The 15,680-nt window shown below is 39.7% G+C and overlaps 1 protein-coding gene, 1 long non-coding RNA gene and 1 pseudogene across 3 annotated transcripts in view; 1 reads left to right on the forward strand and 2 right to left on the reverse strand.

Annotated features, from left to right (window-relative positions):
- LOC105476549 (indoleamine 2,3-dioxygenase 2) overlaps window positions 1-1,846 on the reverse strand; it is a 69,775-nt gene extending 67,929 nt beyond the window's left edge. For both annotated transcript variants that reach the window (XM_011732565.2, XM_011732564.2), the window contains exon 1: window positions 1,634-1,846. In XM_011732565.2, the coding sequence (XP_011730867.2) occupies window positions 1,634-1,732 (99 nt within the window). In that variant the 5' untranslated portion in view covers window positions 1,733-1,846. The remainder of the gene's footprint in view (window positions 1-1,633) is intronic.
- The window catches only part of LOC139355861 (uncharacterized), a 169,333-nt gene that overhangs the window by 99,818 nt on the left and 53,835 nt on the right, over window positions 1-15,680 (forward strand). The gene's annotated exons all lie outside the window — the stretch shown is intronic.
- Window positions 11,873-13,100, reverse strand: LOC139355859 (succinate dehydrogenase cytochrome b560 subunit, mitochondrial pseudogene; annotated as a pseudogene).

The following is a 15,680-nucleotide window of genomic DNA, read 5'->3' on the forward strand; positions in this document are numbered from 1 at the left end:
TCTGTCCAGGCATGTCAGAGCAAGCTACGACAGCTGATTTGGACAGCCACTAATAGTGGCTAGCAATGTTATAGTAAGAAATAGTGACTTTTTATAATCTTTGAAGAAGAACTTTCCCATTTCTCACAGTGCCACTGCACTCCAGCCTGGGCAACAGAAAGAGATTCCGTCTCGGGGAAAAAAAAAAATATATATATATATATATATATGTATATATATAGCGGTTCGATGTTGCAGTCATTGCAGTAATTTAGAAGTTCCACTTCCACCCTCCAGCCCAATTTGCCATTTAACTATGATTAAAGAATAGTGTAGAATTCAATGGGCTTTTACTGAATACCTACACTGAGGCTTGTCTACTTCTGAGTGTTACCGGAGTGATATAAATAAAGATAAGAATTCTGCTGCTTCCGTGAGTAGAGAGCTGTTTTGTTTAGTTTAGTTTAGTTTTGTTTTGTTGAGATGGAGTTTCACTCTTGTTGCCCAGGCTGGAGTGCAGTGGCACTGTGAGAAATGGGAAAGTTCTTCTTCAAAGATTATAAAAAGTTACAATTTCTTACTATAACATTGCTAGTCACTATTAGTGGCTGTCCAAATCAGCTGTCGTAGCTTGCTCCGACATGCCTGGACAGAACTAGAAAAGCCCCAGCCCATAGTGCATGTCATTCCTTATTTGGAGATGCTTCCTTCACTATCCCTGGGCAACTTACTTTTCTTTCTTTGTTCTGTTCCCTTACCCAATTAAAAACGTTTTAAACTAATAGCCAATTGGGTAAAGTGTAAAATGTGAGATCCTATTCCAGCCAATGGAAGCTGGACACAGCAGTAGGGTGATGCGTCAGGTTATAAATAACTGTCTCCTTTGTTTGGTGTGCTCTCGTGGCTAGACAGCTATTGAGTAGCACTCTTTCTGCAGAAAGTAAAGCTCCCCTTGCTGATAGATCATTTGTTTCCAGTAGAATTAAGAAAGAGGTATTGTTTGTTAGCAAGGTTTTCTTCCCCTTCTCAGAAATTGTCGCAAAGATTTAATCCTTCCTACCAACCCTGAAAGCACCCAAGTTTCCTCATGTTATCTTTTTTCTCCCACTAGCAAGTCAAGATAAACTAATTTACATCAAAATATCATGGTAGTGATCCAGGACAGTTTATAAGTAAATGCTCCTGGAGGGATCTGCATTATAAACAAGTGGTCGTGCAAAGGAGAAAATATTTAACAGAGAAATTCCAGGTATTCTGTTGAAGGGGCTTGAGTCTTGCTGTGACCTTAGCTCATGTACTTGGAAGTGCCATGTCCCAGGTGCTGAGGCTCTATATTTGTTCTTATAATTTATCTCTATTTAAGTTCATTCTTTTTCTTGATAACCACAGGTTTGCTTACAATTTCTCTTGCCTGACAATCTAGTCAAAAGAAATTGAAACAAAAAATATTCCATTTGACCTGTTCTCTATGGCATCTGTCACTTCTCTTTTGATGGTAATGATCATCTATGCTCTTTGTAGCCTCTTTCTCAGCTAAACAACTTGATATTTATATTGCACGTCTCTTAATAATCACATACATTTTTTAAAAACAAACCAACCAACATCTCAAGAAACATATTCTGACCTATTCTTACCAAGGCTCTATCCTTACCAGAGAATCTGGAAGAAGAAAGCCATACTCTTCACATATGTGATATCTTTCCAAAGACAATGGAACTGCTGTCTTCACATTCGGTCTTCGGGGCTCCATTATTTTGCTTGAAGTATCTGCATGGAAAATGTCACTGAAGAATCTACTGTGCCTAATATATTAAACACCTTTGGTTCCAGTTAGTTGCGCAGTGTCTCAAGCACAGGGGAGAACTTTGCCCTGAGGTTGAATTCCAGATCGTCATGGACTATCTCTGAGACAGGGCTGAGTAAATAATTTTAAAAATGCTGATTAAACAAACAGACAAATCAAACAAACTCAAAGAAATTCCCTCATTTTCTCTCACAGGCCAATATGAGAAAAGTGGTTTTAATCCCAGAGACAAATTTGTTCCACATTGGAAAAGGAGAAATGAAATAGACCTGTGGTCGTGGTTCATCAAACCTGTCCCCTAACAGGAACCTGCTCCATTGCGAACTTTGACAAATGGGTCAGAGTTACTCCAAGTGGAGTAAACTATCAAAATTAGAAGTTACATGCAGACAATTATTTCAGTGATCTCTGGTGAGCAGGGAGGGGAGGAAGGGCCTACCAGAAGCTCAGAGGGTGTTGTATGTAGTTTGAGCAACATAGTCTAGGATTACAATGGATTTATTTTAAGAAACAGCACAGTAACTTTTTGAAATATTTGAACATGTTAAAGACAGATTTTTTTTTTTGAGTTTAGCAAATGAGATAATAAATACTAACAAACTTGATAATAGCATTGTTTGAAATGTTTGTTCCTCCGTGCCGTAAAGAAATAGCACTTGAACATAAATTTATTTAGTAAGGCCATTTTTACTTCCTGCAGAAAAGGTACACTCACCAGCAATTTTGCCACAAGAGTACACCGAACAAAGGAGACAGGGTCATTTATAACCTGATATGTCCACCCTACTGCTATGTCTGGTTTCCATTGGCTGAAACAGGACCTCACATTCTGTATTTGTCCCAATTGCTTAGCAATTTAGAACTTTTTAAGAGAGGCAAAGGTAGAGGAGAACAAAGGAAGGAGGAAGTAACTTGTGGAATGCTGAGAAAGATAAAAACACTTTTAAATAAGGAAGACGAACAGGCTATGACCTAATGCTTGCTTGGACCAGTATAACCATGCCAGGGCAAATATTTAGGCTAAATTATGGGACCTAAGAACATAGTATACATTGATTTCCTTATTACGGCTAGCAGATATTTAAGAATGTTAGCACAGGTCTTTGAATAAATTTTGTTTCTAAGAGAAGTTACTATTTACTCCTAATGAGACGGGGAGGAAAGTCTTTGAAGAGGAACCTCTACTTTACTTTTTACAGCACGAACAAATTATTTAACTAAATACTCGACTTTTTTTTTTTTTTTTTTTTTTTTTTTGCATACCTCGGCTCTAGTCCTAGAGTTTTGCTCCTGTTTCTCAGACTTGAGTGCAGTGGTGTGATCTCTGCTCAATGCAACCTCTGCCTCCCAGGTTCAACAGGTTCAAGCGATTATCCTGCCTCAGTCTCCCAAGTAATTGGGATTACAGGCACCCACCGCCACGCCAATTTTTTGTATTTTTAGTAGAGATGGGGTTTCACTATGTTGACCAGGCTGGTCTCGAACTCCTGACCTCAGGAGACCCACCCGCCTTGGCCTCCCAAAGTGCTGGGATTATAGGCATGAGCCACCTTGCCTGGCATTATGTCCAAAATTTGACCTCTAAGCACCTTTCTAGCAAGACCTTTGCTCAAGCCCTCAAAAATGATTTACTGCTCCTGAAATAACTAGTATTTTGTTCTTTGGTCTAGCTATTCACACTGTCTTTCCAAAATACTTTCTTGACAGTCACCACAACGAATCTCTACTCTACTTCTACTTCTCTCTTTTAAAGTTTTTTCTTTTTTTTTTTTTGAGATGGAGTCTTGCTTTGTCACTCAGGCTGAAGTGCAGTGAAGCGATCTCAGCTCACTGTAGCCTCTGCCTTCCAGGTTCAAGCAATTCTCCTGCCTCAGCCTCCTGAGTAGCTGGGATTACAGGCCCCTGCCATCACACCAGGCTTATTTTTGTATTTTTAGAAGACATAGGGTTTCACCGTGTTGGTCAGGCTGGTCTGGAACTCTTGACCTCAGGTGATCCGCCTGCCTCAGCCTCCCAAAGTGCTGGCATGAGCTACTGCACCCAGCCAAAGTTTTTTTTTCAATTTTATTTGTATTTGGTACATAAGAATGGTATATACTTAAGAGTTGCATGTGATATTTCTATACATGTATGCAATGTGTAATGATCAAATCAGGGTAATTGACATCTCCATCACCTAAACAGTGATCGTTTCTTTGTTTTGGGAAGGGGAGAGTAGAACAGTGATTACCAGAGGGTGGGATGAATAGGGGAAGGAGGGACAGGGAGAGGTTGGTTAGTGGGTACAAAATTATAGTTAGGTAGCAGGAATAAGTTCTAGTGTTTTATAGCACAGTAGGGTGACTATAGTTAATAATATATTGTATATTTTAAAATAGCTAGAAGAGAGAGTTTTGAATGTTTTCAACAGAAACCCCACTTATCTTTTAAGACACATCTCAAAAGCTAATACTTCCATGAACACTTTTTCAAAATTGTTTTCTTTCTGCAAAATTCTACAGTCAATCTGTACCTCATTTGCATCACACTTCCAGTTCTATCCGGTCTGATTGTTACTAATGTAGTAACCTCATCTTTCCTATTAGATTATAAGCTCCTTGAAAACAGAACCCATATCCAACCCAACTTTGTATTTTCCTTTAGCCACGAGCCCAATATCTGGCGCTCAATAAATATTTGTTGGATAGATGATCTCTCAGTCTCATTATGGACCTCATATTTGTAGGACCAGGGTCTGCCTGTCAGGTAGAACTTTGTACTGCTTTCGGTCACACTGCTTTACTCCCAGCCCCAGAAACTTACCCTCCAGTAAGGAATACAGGGCCATACCCTACATGAAGCCCTGCCTGGCCTCTTTCTTACTAAGAGGAAGTTGACTAGACACAATTGTGCTCAGAAACTTTCTTTCCTAACAGTAAGGCTGGGAATTTTGGCGTCTTGTGTTCCATGATCAGCTTTCCATGAGTCACGGTAGTACCAGTGCACAGCAAGGGATCCATTTCTATCAGTCGGGGTATTAGGGCTTTTTGGAAATGGGCCAAGGAGAAATTAGAAAAAGAAAAAAAATATATGGTCACAGTTGAACTTTTTAGGGCGTCATTTACTTGTTTCCTAAAAGCAATATCAGATATACTTAGTTTCAGTTTCTAAATCGATAACACTGGTACACTGAATGTTTTTGTCCAGTTCATTAATTATTTCTTTCTTCCTAAATTCAATGGGGACATTTAAGTCCTTTCCTTGATTAACTTTTCAAACATCTGACATTGCAGCCTACTTTTTTTTTTTTAAATCCTTTTACTTTCTTGACATTTTCCATGACATCTATCCCTCCTTATTTTACTATACTTAATAATAAATAAATACATACATACATACATACCTAAAGACTGCAATCATGGAATTTTCTCTTTTTTTCTTCCTTTCTTTCTTTCTTTCTTTTTTTTTTTTTTTGAGACAGTCTCGCCCTGTCATTCAGACTGGAGTGCAGTGGTGCGATCTCCCCTCACTGCAGCCTCCACCTCCCGGGTTCAAGGAATTCTCCTGTCTCAGCCTCCCGAGTAACTGGGACTACAGGCATGCGCCAATACTCCTGGCTAATTTTTGTATTTTTAGTAGAGACAGGGTTTTGTCGTGCTGGAAAGGCTGGTCTCCAACTCCTGACCTCAAGTGATCCGCCCTACCTTGGCCTCCCAAAGTGCTGAGATTACAGGTGTGAGACACCATTCCCAGCCTCTTTTTTTTTTTTTTTTTTTTTTTTTGAGTTGGAGTCTTGCTCTGTCACCCAGGCTGGAGCGCAGTGGCGCACTGTCGGCTCACTGCAACCTCCACCTCCCGGGTTCAAGCAATTCTCCCGCCTCAGCCTCCCAAGTAGCAGGCGTGTGCCACCACGCCCGGCTAATTTTTGCATTTTTAGTAGAACCAGGGTTTCACCATGTTGGTCAGGCTGATCTCAAACTCCTGACCTCGTGATCCGCCCCCTCAGCCTCCCAAAGTGCTGGGATTACAGGCGTGAGCCACTGTGACTGGCATGAGTGTGGATTTCTACTGCGTCATATCCTCACCAGCACTGAGTTCTGTCAGTGTTGGGGATTTTCACTAATATAGTAGAAATGTAGTGGTATCTCATTGTTTTAATTTGCAATTTCCTAATGGCATATGATGTAGATCATATTTTCATATGCTTGCCACTTGTATTTCTTCTTTGATGCGGTTTCTGTTCAGATCTTTTGTCCATTATTTAACTGAGTTGTTCATTTTCTTATTTTTGAGTTTTAAGAATTATTTGTGTATTTTGATAATTGTCTTTTATCACACATGTCTTTTGCAAATATTTTCTCCCAGTCTGTGGCTTGTCTTTTTGTTCTCTTAATGATGTCTTTCCCAGATCACATTTTAATGTTGATGTGTGATACAGCGCTTGTCATTTTTTTTCTTTGATTGTGCCTTTGGTGTTGTATATAAAAAGTTATCTACAAACCCAAGGTTACCTAGATTTTCTCTTATGTTATCTCTAATAGTTTTATGGTCATAGCAGTTTTTAAAATGAGTTTATTAGTATGTTACTTTAAAATAATTGTTAAATGAAATAAATCAAAGATAAAGTGATGTTATATTTTATAAAATTCATTTGCAGATATATTTCCCGAGAAAATTCATATATATAAAAAATATATAGTTTTCCTCACAAAATTCCTTTATATAGATATAGATACAGACAGAGAAGTTTTTGTAGAGATAAGAGTTTCACTATGTTGCCCTCGCTGATTTCAAACTCTTGGGCTCAAGTGATTGTCCCACCTCAGCCTCCCAAAGTGCTGGAATTACAGGTGTAAGCCACCATGCCTGGCTAGAAAATTCTGCTACAAAAGAAATATAAAACAAACATATTCTAATATCTGTTTCTTGTAATATAAATACAAATTATTTAAATTTTCACAAACTCCCATATCTTTTTTCCATAGTTCTTAACATGTCTAAGAAGTAGGGAAACAATAAAAGCGCAAGTAAAATACACACATTTTACATTTTGTTTTTATAAAACAGTTCATTACAAATATACAAATGCAGTAAGTTTGTTTGCATGGTCTATAAGCAATGTTATGTTGATTATCTGTTTCACTTTTTGATCATTACATTGTAAGGACTAAAGTTCCCTTGATCTTTGTTGTCTCATTAAAATACACATGTTTTGAGATGACATGGTTGCTCACACCTGTAATCCCAACACTTTGGGAGGTTGATGCAGGAGATTCCCTGAGGCCAGGAGTTTGGGACCAGCCTGGGCAACGTAGCCAGACCATGTCTCTACAAAAATATAAAAAATTAGCCAGATGTAGTGGTGCATGCCTGTAGTCCTAGCTCCATGGGAGCCTGAGGTAGCAGGATCAGTTGAGCCCAGGAATTCAAGGCTACAGTGAGCTAGGAACACACCACTGTACTCCAGTCTGAGTGACAAAGTGACAGTTTGTATCAAAAACAAAAGAAAAAGATAATTTGGTATAGTTTTAAGTTCTCATAGAAAAGCTTCCTGAAATAGAAAGTTATATTACAGAAAAATCATTCCCTTTAAGCCAATAAAAGGTTATTTATGAAATATATCTACCTAAATAAAGTTTTAATTGATGAAAACTAGTATTTTGATAAGAAAACTTTAAAGAGATGAAAGACACTGTAATTTCTGTTTGATGTAAAAATGAAAAATGGAAATTTTTCATTTTCTCTATACTTAGTTATTTTGCCTTTCTGTGAAATATAACTGTTGGAATATAATCCTGCCTGCGTGATAAATTGGGAGCCATCATTCAACTGTATCTACAGAGATCCACAGAGTTTACTGTGTCGCTCAAACAACATTTTCCACAAAATAGAATTCAAAAGCTGTTCTGATTTTGGAAGACGATCATTGAGAGTGCCAGAAAAGGAGTTTGTCCCAAAGTTGTAGCTGTGAAATCATATTCTTTGTAATATGCCAATAGATATGTTAAATATGAGTATCTATTGCAGAGAAGATGAACTAGTCATGATTAAACTAGTCATGATTATTCTTTTAAAAGATGTCATTCCTCTCACTGCAAAGTTTGACCCACAGAAGGAGGAGGTGATAAGCCCTTAGGGGCCTAACACTGCCAGATTGTCTATGAATACCAAAAAGGAAGGACGACTTCCACTTTTATTTTCTTCTTTGGAAATTATAGATTTCAGTTTCAAACAAATGGAACATGCCTAATTAGCATTGACCAAATATATTTTCATTTTCTCTTTGTGGAGGCTAAAGCAACTCCATCTTGGATGCTAATCCACCATGTTGACTTCTGATTAACTCCAGTTCTAGGAATGCCTCTAAGGTTATTACTTAATCTACTCTTAAGAGCATGTACTTGCTGTAAATCCTGCGGTTAAACAAATTACTGCAATTGTCTTTCCCTATGGTATATAAGCCCTGGGTCTGGGGATAATAGTGTGAGGATCCACCAACTCATCTCAGGGCATCTCATCTCAAACGGCTTCAGTTCATAAGTCCCTATTAATTTTTCTTTTTCTGAGAAACTAGATTTGCTAGCCTCTTTCTTCAGCCTATCAGCATCCTTGACTTTTGGGGGTAGATTTGCAGAGAATTATTCACAGTGGAACACATTTTCAAGCTACCAACTTTTCTTCCTCTTTTCAATGTGTAAGATTTCTCACAAATTTTCCAAGATTTTGCAACGACTTGAATTAAATCTCTTTTGGATAGTATTTGCTCTATCATAATACCAGACCTCAAAATCAATAGCAGGGTAATTTTTTTTCATCAAAATGCATTTACAGTACCTTGTAAAATAGATGGCCTTATAAAATAGAGACAGATCCTATAGGTAGAATAAATCTGGAAGCATATTCATATTTCCTCCAGTATGTTTCTGGTATACTGTTAAACTTGTACTTACTGATGTTAGTAGGTGGATGCATTCTATCAGCAAGAGAAAACTTCCATCATGTGGATAATACATTGTAATCATATCTTCATCCCTGGATATTCTAAGACCTCTTTTAGAAGTTTTGTGGATACTTCTTCTGAATGAAGTATGTTCACTATCGCCCTTTTGATTTTCAGTTATGACTGATTTTAACTTGCACATAGTTAAAGAAGGTATAATACTTCATAATGTACATGTCTGAAAACTCGATGGTGGTTTCATACTTGAGGTTTGCTGTTTTCCAAAACAATTGCCATTTCATAATCTTCCAATACTACTTCATTTAGTGTTCTTGACTGTGCCATTGTCAAATGTGGCCTCAAAAGTAATGCACAGGCTGGGCACGGTGGCTTACTCCTGTAATCCCAGCATTTTGGGAGGCCAAAGCAGGTGGATCACTTGAAGTCAGGAGTTTGAGGCCAGCCCGGCCAACATGGTGAAACCCCGTCTCTACTAAAAGTACAAAAATTAACTGGGTGTGGTGGTGAGCAACTGTAATCCCAGTTACTTGGGAGGCTGTAGCAGAAGAATCGCTTGAACCTGGGAGGCAGAGGTTGCAGTGAGCCAAGATCATGCCACTGCACTCCAGCCTGGGCAACAGAGTGAGACTCTGTCTATAAAAAAAAAAAAAAAAAAAAAAGGAATGCACAAAGCGTTCAGCCCATGGACCAAACATTAAAAGCAAGTACATGTGCACTTTGCAATTTCTAGGGAAACATAATTAGGAATTTTACAATAGAGAACAGTGATTTTCCAATTGAGTTGCCAGCCCCAAATTGTCAGTCTTGATGTTACATTATGCATACAAGGTTAGAAAAGAAGTTACCAGTGTACTTACCATAATAATGAAAATGCAACATTCTTGCGATGACCTGGTGGGTGAAGTGTTAAGCTTCATTTCCTAAGAAGGTTTTCATTCTGTTCTTTAGGTGTGTGTTGCTTTCTGTATTATGGTACATTTCTAATATCAAGTCTAATCCAATCCTTGTCTTTAAAATATTTATAAAGCTCCAGTGTAGGAGATGTTTCAACTGGCAGTGCATTTTCATCTCATTGTGGACTCTCTGTATTCTCATTGCTTTCTTAACTATCATCTGGACCGAAATTTCCAAACTAGTGTGTATGGACTCAGTTTTGCAGACACCAGCAAATGATCCCTTACCAGGCAGATTTCCAACTTTAAAATTTTCCATCTTCTTTCTGTGCAAGTCACAATATTTCCAGGCACCAGCCTCTACATTCATTGGGCTCAGCTCTCTGGCTGCCACTCCTATGGCAAAAGTGCAACCACCTCAGCGTCTCCAGGGCATCTTCCAAGGCCAGGGCTATGCCTCTGAGCTCTTGTTTTCAAAAACTTGGGCCCTTGCTCCACATAGCAGTAATGAGGACAAAAATAAGTCTTCTTCCACTCTACCTCCACTGCTCTCTTATTGCTACAACATAATAAAAAGTCATGCATGAGTTGGGAATTTGAGGAGAGACCTGTGCAGTCAATTATCCTATACTGTGATAGCAAAGTTCAAAAGAAATCTAGCTCCCTTGTAAAAGAAAATTTTCCTAGAGAGGAGATTGTACTGTGTAGTGGTTTGAAATATTCTGTAGTCAGATTGCCTGGGTTCAATCTTTTACTTTGTCATAGCCGTGTGGCTCTTGAAAACTACTGAACTACATTGAGTATCAATTCCCATATAGGAAAAAGGAGTACTAGTAATAGTACCTGTCTCTAGATTCATTGTTTTGATCAAGTGATTAATGTATATTTTAGGACAGTAAGAGGCATATGAAAGAATTAAGTCATTATTAGCTATCATTATTAGTTTATAGTTTAAAAAAGTAGCTCTCCCAGAAGATTCCATATATTAGATGATTCTGATGCTCATTTACAACACTGATATTTTTATGTTTACTTCTTGCATTATATATGAGGCTAGGTCAACAAGCAAAGTTAAATGTTTGCTTGTTTATTTAATGCTGGGCATTCAGGAGAAAATTTTCAATAAAGGTACACCAATCAATTCAACTTTAAAGTTAAGTATCAAACTTACCTCCTGAAAACAACATTCCTCAACTTTTCAAACAGAAAGAATCATTTTCTATTTTGTGCTTCTATCACACACTATTTTCTTGTTAGTCTAACGATTACAGAGGTAATCACCCCCAAAGAAACACAATATGATGTCTTGTCTCTGTAAGCCAATTGAGATTAGAAAAAGTGCTTTATTGATATTTAAATGTCAAGCAACTAAAAGAGTGTCTGTGCAAAAGTGAGTTGAGTCGTATATGTGTTATTGACATCCCCTTCTCTAGAGGTATTCCCCCAGAAGCTGGATACATTGACTCCTATACATTATAGTAATTAAGAGCTCATCTTTAGAGCCTGACTATGCAAATTTATACTCTAGCATTGTCTGTTCCTTGTTATATTCTTGAACAAATTTCTTGGCCTCTAGCATCTCAATTTCCTCATATGTAAAATCAGGAGAGTAATAATATATAGAATTGCTTTAAAGATTAAATGACTATATATAAAGACCATTAGGAGCAGATGGTGTGAGTTCTAAATACAAGTTTGCTATTTCCCAGAGGCTCTGGAGATGGAATTTCTGCCTGTGTGGGTCATTTTGTCTCATATTTGGCAAGAATCTTAGAAACCATTAAGTGTATGTTTATATGAAAAATTTTTGACTTGTGTGAACTTCTGACCTTTTAATTGTTTATTGTTTATTGACATAAAACAATTATGTGGAAATGAGCAAATTTTAATTTCCATTTCATGGCTGACCATTACAACTGCTTGACTGCACTAGCTCTTGTTTAAAGGGCATGAGAAGTTCAGAGTGGTGTGAACTGAGAAAAATATTTCTTATTTCCTTGTGAGATTATATTTAATATAGTAGAGTGAAAAATAGGACTAAATAATACATAAATAATTTCAACATTTAATATGCAAAGCTGAATTATACAAGATAAGGGCTAAAGAATACTTTGTTGAACCTTGTTATGAAAATGATACATATTTTAAGCTAAATTACCCTTACTTATGGAAAACAACCTTGAAGAAATACACAACTATGAATTTCTTCTTTTTCTTTTTTTTAAATGAGTATTTTAATTCAGTTTCAGAAAAAAGGGTACATGACTTTGATGAGAAAGCATAAAACTAAGAGGCTTTTCTGGAAATCCAAGAAAAAGAAAAAGAAATAACCATTAATATGTTCAATAATTTTCTGGATCTTCTTGTGTCAAAAGCTATATATTTTCTCCTCAAAAGCAGCTGCTCCAAGAACTAACTAGCCCTCTTTATCTCCCTCTAACTGGGACAGACTAATTCCCCTCCACCCCCACCTCTCTTCTTTCAATAACACTGCGTAGGTGTTAATGGCCTGGGCTCTCACCAATGAACAGAATTGTCCTTTAAGCCAGCAACCCACAGGCAGTGGCACCCAAAGCCTCACCCCCAGTCCCCAGGGCAGAAGCCACAGAGCTGGCATTGTTTCCACTGTCACAGGAAGAAGGAGCCAAAAGCTGACCCTCAGCACAAATCAAAGCCCAATATGCAGACAGAATAACTGCTTCTAGAGTTGGCAAGCTGTGGGCAAAAAAGGGGAGTTTTTGCAGCCACCCCATCTTTAGAAACAAGGGGAAAACTAGACCCTTTTCCACTATTATGGTCTACAAGGTACTCTACTGCTCCAACGGGATCTGAAAGTACAAAAGGACCTAAACAAATAAGGAGAACTTTTCCCAGGCTGGAGATAAGAATGAAAAACAGAAAGATGGATGAATGTAATAAGGTGTAGGAAGATGATGCTGGGAACCTCCGTTCTTCACATGGCTGCCAGCCCCATAGAGGACAACACAGTAAGAACCAGGACAACCACTCCAGACTGGTATAGCTGGGGAATCTTCAGGCCTTTTCCTAGGTCCCACATCAAGTGTCGGATCCCATTCCAGGTATGATACATGAGAGGGAAGACGAGTGCAAACTTAGCTGTGTGGATCAGTGCTGGCCCCAGACACAGGGACTTCACGAGTTCCAAATAAGACTCAAAGTTCCCAGGGAGTAACAGGGCCGACATGCCAAAAAGAGAGACCCCTGCACTCAAAGCAATACCAGTGCCACGGTGGCAGATGGACATCGCCATGGGAAGAGACCAACTGTAGATAGTGATGTGGGGAGATACAGGACGGTTTGAACTTATATTCTTATTCCAGAACCGCTCCATCTCTTCTTTGGCTGTGGTTCCCAAAGGAACAGCATTTCTGATACAGAGCTGAGGGCTAAAGTGGGCTCGGAGGCAATGACGACCAACATGTCTCAGCAAGAGCGCAGCCCTCTTGGGTTCCGGTCTGGACGGAAGTCACAACTATGAATTTCTTTCTTTCATTCTTTTTTTTTTTTTTTTTTTTTTTGAGAAGGAGGCTCGCTCTGTCTCCCAGGCTGGAGTGCAGTGGTATGATCTCGACTCACTGCAACCTCCGCCTCCTGGATTCAAGCGATTCTCCTGCCCCAGCCTCCTGAGTAGCTGGGATTACGGGCACCTGCCACCATTCCCTGCTACTTTTTGTATTTTTGGTAGAGACAGGGTTTCACCATGTTGGCCAGACTGGTCTTGAACTCCTGACCTCAAGTTATCTGCCCCCCACCCGGCCTCCCAAAGTGCAGGGATTATAGGCATGAGCCAGCATGCCCCACTACTGCTATGAATTTCTGGTTTTCCCATGACACAGATTGGGATAGAATTATCTTTAATTTCACTCACATAGGAACCATGTTACTTAAAACATATTACATCTCGTTAAAACCATGTGCTGTGATAGGTTACCACCTTCACCATCTGGTGATCTCACCCTACCCCTGGAGGAGCACTCACTGCAATATGTAGAAAATGCATGGGATGGGGGCGGGGCAGGGGCAGACGAAGCAGCAGGGCTTCTCATGAAACATACCAAGCATTTTGTGGTGCCTTTCCCACTCCAGAGATGATTTAATTACAGTAATTCAGGAATCTTGGTTTCTCTTTTTTTTTTTTTTTTTTGAGACAGAGTCTCACTCTGTCACCTAGGCTGGAGTGCAGTGGCGTGATCTTGGCTCACTGTAACCTCTGCCTCCCAAGTTCAAATCATTCTCCTCCCTTAGCCTCCCAAGTAGCTGGGATTACGGGCACATGCCACCATGGATGGCTAAATTTTGTATTTTAGTGGAGACGGGGTTTCACCATATTTGTCAGGCTGTTCTCGAACTCCTGACCTCATGATCCACCCACTTCAGACTCTCATAGTGCTGCGATTACAGGTGTGAGCCGCTGTACCGGTCCCTTGGTTTCTATTATGTGGAAATACAGAAGGGACTCTGGAGCTAGTGTTCACACCCTCTGTAGGAGCACATGGAGTCCAGTGTCAGTCCCTCTCTCACCTACAAGGCAGCAGTGGGTGCAATTTCTATGATGATGCCCCTCACTTTCCCTCTTTCCCTCTCTCCCTTATTATCAGAATAAAGGTGATGTTCTAAAGGAGAAGGCATGACTGCAGGGTCTTTCTTTAGCAACCAGAGACTCTCTGCATGTCAGTACTAATTAGGTGAAACCAACTCTGGAAGAGAGAAATGCCTGATGTGCCTGAAGTGTAGCCTTTCCAGGGTTGTGGGCCATCAGTGCTTCAGGTGGGACACAAGATACAGAGCATCTTGACCTGGAGCCAATACAAGATCCTTAGCAGGCCAGGCATGGTGTCCCACTCCTGTAATCACAGCACTTCGGGAGGCCGAGGTGGGTGGATCACCTGAGGTCAGGAGATCGAGACCCGCCTGGCCAACATGGTGAAACCCCGTCTCTACTAAAAATACAAAAAATTAGCTGGCCGTGGTGGTGGGCGCCTGTAGTCTCAGCTACTCAGTGATCTCAGCTCACTGCAAGCTCCACCTCCTGGGTTCACTCCATTCTCCTGCCTCAGCCTCCCGAGTAGCTGGGACCACAAGCGCCCGCCACCACGCCTGGCTAATTTTTTTGTATTTTAAGTAGAGACGGGGTTTCACTGTGTTAGCAAGGATGGTCTTGATATGCTGACCTCGTGATCCACCCACCTCGGTCTCCCAAAGTGCTGGGATTACAGGAGTTAGCCACCACGCCCAGCCCCTTCCTCTCATCTTCTATAACGTACTTGATTGCTGGCTGACCGTTTACAATATCATGAGTTCCTCCCCAGTCATTTCATTTCCTCCCCTTTTCCTTCCAAAATTGTTTTTCCTCCCACCTAGTCTACTCCAAGTAGAGCAAAAAGAACAAAGATGAGTCATCAAAAATTTTTTCTCCCATTGTTAACCAACTAATTGTGTGATCATCGTTAAGTGATTTCACCCTTCTGTGCCTCAGTGTTGCCATCTTTAAAATGAAGAGCTTGGCTTTGATAATTCTTAAGTTCCTCTCAGGCTCTAGCTTCTTAGGATTCTATTATTAAATATATTCATGCCAGCACTTTGGCTTTCCAAAGTGCTGGGATTATCTTGTATTCCAAAGATAAGATACAGACATAACTTGAGCTCAGGAGTTCAAGACCAGCCTGGGCAACATAGCAAGACCCTGTCTCTACAAAAAATATAAAAATTGGCTGAGCATGTTGGTGCACAACTGTAGTCTCAGCTACTTAGGGGGCTGAGGTAGGAGGATCACTTAGGTCTGGGAGGTCAGGGCTGCTGTGAGCTGAGATCATGCCACTGCACTCCAACCTGGGTGACAGAGTGAGACCCTGTCTCAAAAAAAAAAAAAGCTGCGATGCGTAAATCTGGTAAACAATACAGAGTGTCCCTTGCATCAAGAAGCTTATCATGTAATGAGAATATAGACAAGTAAACAGGTAATTATGAAAAAGTCTCGCATTAACAAAGGGAAAGTATAGGAGTCTATTCGCCCTGCTGAAAGCAGTTTAGAGTAGGTCTC

This window comes from Macaca nemestrina, chromosome 8, assembly GCF_043159975.1.
Source record: "Macaca nemestrina isolate mMacNem1 chromosome 8, mMacNem.hap1, whole genome shotgun sequence".
Taxonomy (NCBI): domain Eukaryota; kingdom Metazoa; phylum Chordata; class Mammalia; order Primates; family Cercopithecidae; genus Macaca; species Macaca nemestrina.